This window comes from Pimephales promelas, chromosome 14, assembly GCF_988280905.1.
Source record: "Pimephales promelas chromosome 14, fPimPro1.hap1.1, whole genome shotgun sequence".
In the NCBI taxonomy this organism is placed as follows: Eukaryota; Metazoa; Chordata; class Actinopteri; order Cypriniformes; family Leuciscidae; genus Pimephales; species Pimephales promelas.
The window spans coordinates 23,061,279-23,073,158 of record NC_142782.1 but is presented as its reverse complement, the minus strand read 5'-3'; the positions used below and the strand labels follow the sequence as shown (position 1 = coordinate 23,073,158).

At 39.7% G+C, this 11,880-nt stretch overlaps 1 protein-coding gene across 2 annotated transcripts in view; it reads left to right on the top strand.

Moving 5' to 3' along the window:
• Window positions 1–903: 903 nt before the first annotated feature.
• Window positions 904–11,880, top strand: part of cpne5a (copine 5a) — a 63,950-nt gene continuing 52,973 nt past the window's right edge. For both annotated transcript variants that reach the window (XM_039658163.2, XM_039658162.2), the window contains exon 1: window positions 904–1,358. In XM_039658163.2, coding sequence (XP_039514097.1) covers window positions 1,249–1,358 — 110 coding nt within the window. In that variant the 5' untranslated portion in view covers window positions 904–1,248. The remainder of the gene's footprint in view (window positions 1,359–11,880) is intronic.

Genomic DNA, 11,880 nt, shown 5'->3' with positions numbered 1-11,880 from the left:
ATTCAGTGGTGCTGAAATGCAGTTGCAGCATGCAGAACTCCAGGTGGGCCGTCTCACGCTGTTTTTTATAAGCTCAAACTCAGACTCTTTTCTCCCACTAGAAGTAAATGGGTTTTTATGGGATAATTGTCCTAGTTCTTTGGACATATTTGCTGATGACAAACCACTTATTTTCAGAATCAGTTATAAGTTTGAAATATTGTTCCATAAACCTAGAAAAACGAGATGCCATAGATAAAACAACTTTTTACATTTCTTTGTTAAACTGTTAGTAATTATTACTTGTAATACTGTATTTTTAATTTAGTTACTATGAGATTATAGAAATATTATGGGATAGCATTTTTGTCTGTGTATTTCACAGTTCCATAGGCCTATGAATTAATAAACATTTGCTAAATTGCTATTAAAACCTGCCTATTGGTGATAAAAGTTAAAATGAATTGAAATGTGATTGTTCATGCAGGCAATTTTGGCAAGGCACTCTCTCCAGAGTCCAGACATTGAGTTTTTTCTTATAAAAACAATTCTACTGTGAAATATCTCCTTGTTAAAGTAAGTTAGTGAGTTGTTAGGTAATTTTAAATGTTTTACAGTAAAAATGACATATTTTTACAAAGAATAGGCCCTATGTATTTTACCGCACAGCCTAGGCTATATGGTAAGCTGTCTTACAGTTAACCAACTTACAGGTTTTCAATGTAGTAGAATGAATGAATTTCCCATCCCCCTTGTTTTTACAGAGTGGTTGTTTGATGGTTGTATTTCAGAAGTTAACCGCCGTGAGAAATAGCCCAGACAGTAATGAGCCGTGGCTGTGGTCCTGTGGATCAATAACGTGATGCTGCGCCGAGCGAGCGCAAAGCCACGGATATGTGAAAGAATGCGCGAGGGGTGGAGTTCTACTCTTTTACTTTCCACTCCACACAGTACGGACAGAGAGATCTCACCGCTGTCAGAAGAGGCGCCCACTTGCACTCTTCTTTGAGTTTTTCATTTAGCGAACCAAACCCGTTGTGTTAGTCATCCTTTTTTCTTGTAACATTGCTGATATCTTATGATAAAGCGCATCACAGGGCATCTGCGCTCTCCAGCGCGCGACCAGCACAGACGCTGATTTTCTGACACCCTGCTGCGGTCCTGCGCGCTCCCGCGTCTCTCTGGAGCTGTGAGATTTTAGGAAGCACTGCAGCACCACGAACTGTAAAACTGTTTGAAGTAGAGAGTGTCCTCTTGTCCCGCGTGCCAATGGAAGGGGACGTTATGGATAAACTGGAGGACATGGCCTCAGTGGGCGAGTTCGACCCTATCACGGGGAATATTCCCGCCACCAAAGTGGAGATCACAGTCTCGTGCAGGTATGAGATTCAATTTACATTCGCTCACTCAAGTTGAAACTTTGATTTCATGGCGTTTATATTTCATATGGACCCCAGAATGAAGGTTTTTGACTAGAGAAAAGTTCATAAAAGGTTTTTATTTTTAGTTTCAGCAAATAATCCTTGTCTTGTGTAGAAAACAAGTAGGCTACTGATTGGTTCTTTTGAGAAAAAAAGTTCTTGAATTTTCTTATTGGTTCTATTAACTGAGAAAAATTAAGCGTTTGTTCTTTGAATCACCATGTTTGTAGATGGTTTTGTAGGGAAGCATAGTGAGATTTTATGCTCTCCTTTTGCATCAGGCTGTCCTTTTTTTACCCGCCATGAATTATATATATAAAATAGTTTTAGAAGTAGCAGTTCACATGCAACAATTATGATACGCGACTTTCTGATTCTGCAATATTGATATGAGCGTAAATATCTAATATATCCAGTGAGCTGCGTGTATGTACTTGCCCAAAGCATTTAACGTTGCTGCTCAATTGTCTCCATACCGAGATGCCATAAGTTGTGTCAGATGCTCTGAACATCAAGTCCCCACAAGCATGATCGTCCCCATATAATCTTCACTTGCCTTTGATAATAAATGTCACATGTTTTTGTATTTAGTTGTATTATAAGAACTGCATGTTAGAGGAAATATATCCTCAGTTATTCTTTATTTAAATGTGTATTAGTCGCCAAATCATATAGTGCTGAAGCAAGCAGTGCATATTCATGAGAAGGAGCATAAAAACCCCACCCAGTGTCCTCATGTCAATGAATACAGCATTCAAAACAGCATAGGGGTTTATATGTTGCATGTAACACAATATCTTTGGGCGAACGATTTTTCTTTTCTGACGCTTATAACATCATCTTTACTTTTAGAGCAGAGGTTGGTCTTGCTAAGAATGCATCACTGAAATGCTGCTGTTACTGGAAAAACAGGTTGAGATATGGTGAATTTCAGCCAGGACCACAGTTGGCTTATTGCTGGAGTGATAGGTGGTCTATTGGTTTGGGGTTTTAATCATCTTGGGGTGTAATGGATACGGCTGGTGTGCTCAGCATCTGCTATGCCTTTAATAGTCGTTTATAGTCAATTATACACGCTCCAGTCCAATTTAGACAAAATGATTTTACTGAATTTCCCAACTTGACAGTCAAACTATCTATTTAATGAGAGCAATTTCCCATGCAAGTAGCTAATAACCATAAACTCGCCAACTTCTCAGCTGCAAGTTAATATTGCATGCTGTCTGCAATGAGAAAGAAAGAAAACGGGGTGTAATTTGATCTGATTGTTAGCTGAATAAATTTCCCTGTTAAAAACCAAGACTCCTTCAATTAGCTAAATGTGATCTCAACTGTTTTTAGTGATATAAATAGCTTTTTAGATTTAAAATTCATTTTCAGCTTTTACATCCACTACATACTGTTGTGCATTACACAACAATTCTGACTTCAGTGATAAATTGCATTTTAATTTGAACTCGACATGTATTTGACAAGGGCCTTAAGTGTCACGCATGTAAGAACATATTATTGATTTGTTTCCATACCTGTCTTTTCATTCTTTCTTGTAAAAAAAAGAAAAGAAATTCTAATGCATGCATATAAGGGGATTTATTTCATATATCCAATCATTATGGGTGCAAATAAGATTCTAATGAATATAAAATACTAATGATTAAACTTTAAGTAGGAATTTCAGTTTGTTCAGTACATAATCTCATTTCATTCTAAGAGAATTTTTAGGGGATTTTTGTTTGATCTCATCAGGAGGGGCTCCCATTTCTAATTATGAAATTCCATTAGCATTCCCTTTATGATCTTTCTGCCCTTCTTACAGCTCCACATAACTGCAATAATTCAAACACCGATTAAAAAAACATTAGTGTTATCAAATATGCGATCAAGTTATTGATTTGTACAATATTGTTATTATTTTAATTGAATTAGATTTTTGCCACATCCTTGCTTCTGAGATTGAATCAATGAATAAAGAAATCCATTGGCCCTGAACCATTATGGCCCTTTCTGTCAGCGCAGAATTCTCTCCAGGTTTGTGATGAGACTCTGCGAGGCGGTGGTGGAAATCATCACCTGCGTTTGTTCTCTGTAATTGATTTAGTTTGGGCTGATTATCAGGGGATTGTGGCAGACATGGAATTGAATCTTTTCACTTTTCCCTCCAGATTCCCTCATAACCTGCCGATGTTATTGGAGTGCAGAAAGTTTGGCCTGCAAACCAGAAACTCTGTGATAACCCTTATCACAAATACAAAAGCTGTCCTGTGGCTGTGAGATATGCAATTGATCCAGTTGTCTGGCACTAATTGGGTTTTGGGTTCTGATTGTTTTGTGTTTTAGTGCAGTCTAGTGGCAAGAAAAGTATTTGGATATACTTAGTGGGTCTTCTTCAGCATTTTAACTACTACAAATATGAAAAAGTCAAACGTGGGCGGTTCAAGAATCAAAGAACAGTTTCCACTAAGCAGCACAACTGTTGTAAGAAATGTTACCTATTATTATTATTCGCACCAAAATGTGTAATGAGTCCTGGACTCATTCCCTCCAATGGCCCTTCCTAATCATGGCCTCCCAATAATCCCTATCCACTGAATTGGTTCTACCACTCTCTCTCCTCTCCACCTATAGCTGGTGTGTGGTGAGTGCACTGGCGCCATTGTCCTGTGGCTGCTGTCACATCATCCAAATGGACGCTCCACACTGGTGGTGGTTGAGGAGAGAATATGATATAATTGTAAAGCGCTTTCGTACAGTAGTCATTATGAAAGCGCTATATAAATGCCTTGTTCGTTCGTTCGTTTGTTCAAATCAACAGAATGATTTCAGAAGGATCTTGTGACACTGAAGAATAGAGTAATGGATGCTGAAATTTTAGCTTTGCCTTTACAGGATATAATTACATTTGAAAGTATATTCAAAAGTAAAACATTTATTTTAAATTGTAATACTATTTTTTACTGTTCATTTTAGTGCTGTCAAAGGCTTAAAATATTTAATCGTGATTAATCGCATTAATGTCATAGTTAACTCGTGATTAATCGCAACTAATCGCACATTTTCATCTATTCTAAATGTCTCTTGATTTCTTTTCCTCATTTTAATGCTCTTATCAACATGGAAAAGTGGATCGGCTTGCTTTGTGCAAATGTTTTTTTTACTGAAAACAACATTGGCATACTGTGTTTAATTTCACACTAAAATTCTCACTCGGAGCAAATAATCTCTCACACAATGTCCATCTGTCCATCAATAACAGGGTGAAAGAAATACTGACGAGGTCCTGACATTGACGAGGGGGCGGAGAATTCGCATTAGCTGTGTGTGTGTGCTTGGCCATCATCAAGTGGTATTTCAGACTGGACGTGCTGTGATGATGATAGCTCAGTTCACAACAACAAAACACATTGGTCACTTTGGTCTTGTCAATTTGGCAACTTTTTAAAAGGAAACTTTCCCGTCAGAATCTTATTGGCATCCATTTCTGCGTCTCACGCTCGTCATCCACTCAAAACGTAACGTTAACCAACTATTTGGCCGGCTCGTAAGCCCAAATGAGTGTGTGCGGCTTGCCTGTTTTTATGTTTCCGGTCTAGCTCGATTCGCTTGCGCTTTGGTCGACGAAGCAACAAAATGTCCTTGCGCGGCACAAGTCAATGAAATGAATGGGTTTCAAAGTGCAGCGCACGCATGCGGCGTCCTGTTGCAAAAGCATGTGAAAGAAAACTACAAAGTTTGCTTGGCCAAAAAGACGATAAAAAATTGACGCCGTTAAAATGGGTTTGCGTTAACACCGTTAATAACGCGTTTAACTGACAGCCCTAGTTTATTTATTTTCTGTTTTTAATCAAATAAATGCAGCCTTGGTGATTTTAGATCCAGTTTGATAATGAAATAAAACATAACATTTTGTTACTTTGAATTCTAAACATTGAATTTTGAATTTAATTATTGCTGCAGGGAAATGCATGTCCTTGCCAAAAATCATGCGTCCCTGTTGTTCCTATCCTTCATGAGTTGCTCCATGAGTAGCTCTCTGTTATGAAAAAGTGGAGGAATAAAGTTGCAATTGTTGGCAAGCTTCAGTTTCACTGCAGATCTACGTCCTCCTCTGAGTTGACCTTGCAGGTGAGGAACCAGATCATGGAATGCATCTACATTCACTCTGCACTGCTCTGCAGCTAGACTCTGCACTCCTGAGAAGGGCTCTGTCTGGTGGGTATTTGCAAGCCTAGAGATGATTTGCAGTTGGGGTTCAGCTCCCTTCTCAGCGTGTGACTTGATTCCAAATGGAGCCGTGGTGTATTGTAAGCCGTTATTGTTCTTTTGCTATCCATTCAGCTCCAGTGCCTTTTATTGCTGGATTTCCCCTGGTTATATATGCTAGAATATCAGAGTACCTATTGTCCCAGATCTGTGAATATTAGAGCAGACATTCATGTCTTCCTTTGTATCCTGCTTCCAACATGTCTTCCTTCGTACTCTGCCACCGAAATGAAAAACAATCAGATTTAATTTTACAGATGCTACTTGAACCTGAACAGAAGTAAGTAACTCCACTGTGAGAATGAGAGAAAGAGAAATGCAGAAAGATGATGGGTGGATTAATGGACTGGATGGATGGATGGATGACAAATATATCAGAATACTAATGCTTCTTCTACATGATGGCATGTCAGTCTCTCAGAGTCTGAGCCCTTCATCGTGGAAACTGAAACGGGGGTCGAACAGGGGTGCATTATCGCAACCACCCTGTTTTCCATTTTCATTGCTGCCATACTCCATCTCATTGGTGAAAATCTGCCACAGGGTTTCTAATCCTGTACAGAACTGATGGCAGACTTGTCAACCTTGACAGGTTCAAGGCCAAGAGCAAAGTCAACTACTCCACCATCACAGAGCTTCAGTATGTGGATGATAATGTCATTTCAGCGCACTCCACAGAAGACCTCCCAGGGAATGTCTTTGCCAAGGGGTACAGAGCCCTGGGCCTAACCTTAAACATCAAGAAGACCCAGGTCCTCTATCCTATATCTCTTAAAATTGTGGACCATTACCTTACTTCAGCAGCCTTCTTTCCTCAAAAGCTGACATCAACTCTGAGGTCAACCATCACCTGAGTTGTGTCAGTGGAGTCTATGCAAAACTCTGGAAAAAAAGTCTTCAAAGTCAGAGCCTAAACTAAAATCCTGGTCTATGGAGCTGTTGTCCTTCCCACCCTGCTGTATGGAGCCAAGTCATGGACCATCTACAGCAGCCACCTGAGAGCCCTGGAACAATATCAAAGATCCTTTATGAAAGATCCTGAGGATCAGCTGGGAGGACAGATGGCAGAAAACCAGAGTCTTGAAGGAAGCCAACATGACCATCATCACCACTATAATAATGCAGTACCAACTTCGATGGAAAGGCCATGTAATCTGCATGTCCAATACACGTCTCCCCAAGCAGATCCTGTGCTCTCAGCTAAAGGAAGGTCATCGAACCACTGGTGGGCAAAAAAAAAAAAAAAGATCAAGGTCACATCACATCAAGAAACTGGGAACACATTGCACTGGACAGGAGCTCCTGGTATAAATATGTCCAGAAATGTGCTGCACATCACAAGGAGAAAGACAAAACGGCTCAACCACCAGCAATTGGCCTCTACAGCCCCACAAGTAGACAACCCAATAGAGAGGACAGTCATACTTGGCTGGAGTGACCGCCGATGATGATGATGATGCAGAGGGGGGAAGGATAGATGGTGAGGCCTTCGGCTTTTGATAAAGAAGCAGAATCAATGCCAAAAGATGTGAGAAGCTGAATGACGCAGTAATTATGTATTCACACTGTAATCTACTGCAGAAGTGATTGTGTGTGTCCTAGTTTATGTATTGTTTTCATCCAATCTCTATTCACATTAGAGGTCTTCTCGGGTCCTAAAAACTGTACCCCACCCGAATCGACCCGAATCACTACATACCTGAACCCGATGAGCTTAATTATTTTTTTTTAAGAAAAACCCGACCCGAGACAGACCAGCTAAAATTAAACCCAAATCCGACCCGACCTGATGCCATTGCAGCCCTGCGTTTCTCAAAAATGCACTTAACATAGACACACTTTACGCAAGTGTAAGCGCACCGAAGTGCTAAAATGTCAATCACACATCACTGTAACCCATTACATCCTATAAAATTTGGCATACTGTTATTTACTGGCCAATACAATGATTAGAGCCACCACAGGGTAAAATTTACCGATGGCTTTTTTTTTTAAATGTAGCCTATAACAGATTTTCAATCAAATTCTCCCAGTCATTGACTTTTACTAAAATTGTGTTATTTAGCCTACAATCCCGTTGTTACAAAATTGTTTAGATAAAACCAAATTAAAAACAGGGCATTAGAACCGCCAAAGCAGGTCAACGCATCAGTCTTTTTTCCTTCCTTATCAATAATGAACACAAAAGTTGCCCACACTGATGACAACCCTGGATGTTTCTGTTCTACATATATTTGTTTTCCATCACGTTTTTGCAGTGTCTGTTATCGTCATCCTGATTTTCTGATAGTGACGCTCATTTTTAAAATTGATTGACAGGCCGGGCTCAACGACAATTCAAATGCTTGCATTTAGTCAAACATTCATCCATGATGGCGCACTAGTTCTTCTTGGCAAGGGGAGGGGTTGGTTTATGTAGAGCGAGCAACTGAGTAAATAAATGCGGAGGCAACCGTCCTTATGCTTATAGCCCTTATAACGGTTTCTTAGAGTTTTTTTTTAAAATACTGCAATATTGTTAAATGCCCAACAGTTTAAAAGAATTCGGGTCTTCTCGAGTCCATTTGGAAAAGGCATATTTATTTTAAATTACCCGAGACCCGAGGCCACTAATACCAAACCTGACCTGTGTCCGAGACACTCGTCGAGTCGAGTTTTGGACCGAACCTGCTCGGGTCTTGGGTCAGACCTTGGGTTTTCGGATCCAAGTGGACCCGTGAAGACCTCTAATTCACATCTCTTTGTCCGTTTTTTGCAGTGTTTTTTGTCCGTAGGTTGATCGAAGAACCAACCGATATTACACCGAAGCAGTAATTTTGAACCTTAAGGAATAAACAATTCCTGCGATATGTCCAATATGTGATTAAAATAAAATCATAGGTTGGTAGATAACAGTTTTTAGGAGGAGGGACTGAGTGTCTGACCTCTACATGTCGCAGAGGGAAGCACTTATTATGGTGAATAGTCCAACAGATGGTTGAGGGGGAAAAAAACAGTTGCTGAACGGATGGATGAGCTGGATGAGAGCTTGGCCAGTTGTTAATTGAGCTGGCTGATTTAGTATGCGTATAAATGTGTTAGTCGGAGACTGAGGGTATGCCTGTGTTTTGACAGAGGATGGTGTTAAATCAGAGATCTCAAAACGGCTGTTTCACAAACACAGAATTCTCTTGTGTGGTGTTTGGGATGTATGATATGACAAAGATACTAGGAATGACAAAATGCTTTTCTACATTTGCTATTCCTCTCTGATCTTGGTTACACTTTATTTTGATGGTCCACTGTCTATTCTAGCTACTAACCATAAGTAACTTTGTAACTACATGTCAACTAACTCTCATTAGAGTATAAGTAGACTGTAGATTAGGTTGACATATACGCAGTTGCAAAGTTACTTATAGTCAGCAGAATGTTTGTTTGGAGACCAACAAAATAAAGTGTAGCAGATAGGCATTCTTATAATACTCTATATACTCTAATGAGAGTTAGTTGATATGCTGTTGCAAACTTACAAGTAGAATGTCTAAAGTGGACAATCGAAATAAAGTGTTACCTTTATCGGGCTTATTCAGTTGAGTGTGACTGATACATTGATTGGCATCACAGTTTTGAACTCCAAAACAAGAACTGACTCAATGAGATGTGCTAAATATCAGCATTGACAATTTCACATCACTACTAGTATTTCTTTTTTTAACCACCCGATTTGGGGAGTTTTTACCCTATTTACTTCTTCTTTTGTTTAGTTAGAATATCATTGCTTGCTTCAAAACTACTACATTTGTGACTTTTCATGAATGCAAGTGGACCACCAGCAAACACTGCGTTAGCGTAGCAATAGAGCTGGTGTGCGTGGAGGTCAGTTTTTGGCTTTGGGCATCACTTTTTTTTAATTATCTTTTCCTTTGTTCTACTTCCATTAAATGGGACATTAGAATGGGACAAATGGGGTTCAGTCAATATTTGATAATTTCTCTGGTAATTTTAATCTGCATTTCTAACCATGACTCATGACTTTGTAGCATTCCAGGCCAGTCACGCCAAACTACCTGAGTGCAAGGAATTGTGGTAGCTAGATGTAAACAAACCAGCGTGGCGGACCAATATATTATAGATCAATCTAATATAGATCTCATATAGATCCAATATAGATCTCAGACCAATAAATGCATTGAAGCAACTGTCATGTGATTGGTTGATTAGATAATTGCATTAATGAGAAATTGAACAGGTGTTCCTAATAATCCTTTAGGTGAGTGTATTTCCACTCCATTACTTAATCACATTACCATCACTAGCCATTTTAATTACTTTTTTAAAGCACTTTTCCTTTTTATTGTGCAACATGACACTTCATTAATATTTGATCCGCTGAACTCAAGTTTTATTGTTTGTACTGTCCTCTGTAATCAAATAAACAACAGGTCTAACCTATAAAGAGGCAATTAAACTTAAATGAGCACCATAGATCAGGATGTGCTGTGTAACGTTGATTTAGTGTTGCATTTACAAGCTTGAGCGAGAGACATGCACAACAAGACCTGTGGCTTCTAACTCTACCAGAGGTTTTTGTGTAGATTTATGCCTGGTTTATGAACAGCGCTTGCCAGGATTTAATTACCCTGTTTCATTGACGAGCTGGAAAAATGCTGACACTCCTGTTCTTCTGTAATTACTTCTTGAGGAGAAGACAGAGGGATTGTAGATCATATTACATTTAATGAAACACTATAATAGGAATTCCTAGGTCTTAGAAGTAGCACAGGGCCTGTGAGAGACATTCTAAGAACGCTCTGGTGGATTGCCAGTGCCCTATGTGCTGTTAGGTGGCAGTTAGATGGAGCCCTAGGACGTTAAATTATGCCCTGCTAGCCATCTTTTGTTTTGACTCAGGAAAAGTTTCACCTAGTGTTGTTCGTACTCAGACCTGCTGGGTATTTTCAGAGTTCATTAAATAGACTTGATAACCACTCTCCATTGACTGGAGAGTCTATCATGGTGGTAATACCCCTGCCAGGATGGCCAGACAACAAGAGTTTTCATTCCAGATGAGCGACATGATCCTTTCCTCTCCTCCACCTCAAGGTATTTGGCTTTTGGCTGAGATGCACTCTGAAATTTCTCTTTGCCCCCCTTAACCAGATAGCAGCTTGAATTACTTTTTCCTGCTTCTTTGAACCAATGAGGATTCATTGGCTGAGGAGTTTAGAATCTATTTTGATCCCCTCTGCTGAAATAGCGTCTCCCGCATGAGGGTGCCAATTACAGTGCCACTGGTTCTGGGAGAGCGGGGGTGAGATGGAGATTGGATCACAAGCCCAATAGTGTCAGACCACTTCCTTGGCAAAGAGAAATAACTGATCTGTGGTGCTAATATCACCTTTCAAAGTGAGATGTGTTACAGCACACAGATCAGTCAAATCGTCAACAGAACACTACACTACAATTACAAGTCTGTTCGGCCAGATCTAAACATCTGTTGAGTTCAGAAACATATTTTAATTGTTTTATTTAATTGAATTATTTTTGGCGTCCTTTCCTGGCGATTCCCTCTGTTGGCGGATGAATGGAAACGTAGTCTCTCTTGTGGCTGAAGTTTGAAGTTTGAGGCTAGGAAAGTCTTTAGAGTCTTTTCACTGAAGCTTTTCAGCTAAAAAAAATTAACTTAGAAAACGAGACTCAATGGGAAAGAAAAGAAACTAAGCAAAAGTAAGAAAAGCAAGTGAGATGAGAGTAGTCAGGTGGCTTGCATGAAACTATTAGGTCTTAACCCATCTTCAGGTCTGATCTTGATCGGATCTCTGTCTCGCCATCCCATCTTAAACTCAGAGGTCTGTCCAACCCTCTGGAGGAATTCGGACCAATAAGACATTAGCTGCATCCCAATTTGCATACTATCTGTCCTAAATAGCATTTGAAAATAGAATTAGTACATCCAAAATCGTAGTATGTTGAAATGAGTGTTTCAAAGAGACCCGGATGGTCTACTATATACGGTCAGAGTCCGAAGTGCAGATCGATGCACACTCTAGTGGCTGATATTGCCCACAACCCATCAGAGTCGGTTAGAACTACTGTACATTCCCGAGTGAAAAGTGTTAAAAAACTACAGACATGGAGGACGCGCGAGTCCGGTGGTTATATAGAGAGGTTTATAAAGGGGTTTAATTATCAGTACTATCTAACCTGACAAAAATGCATTTATTCAATGTTGGCTACA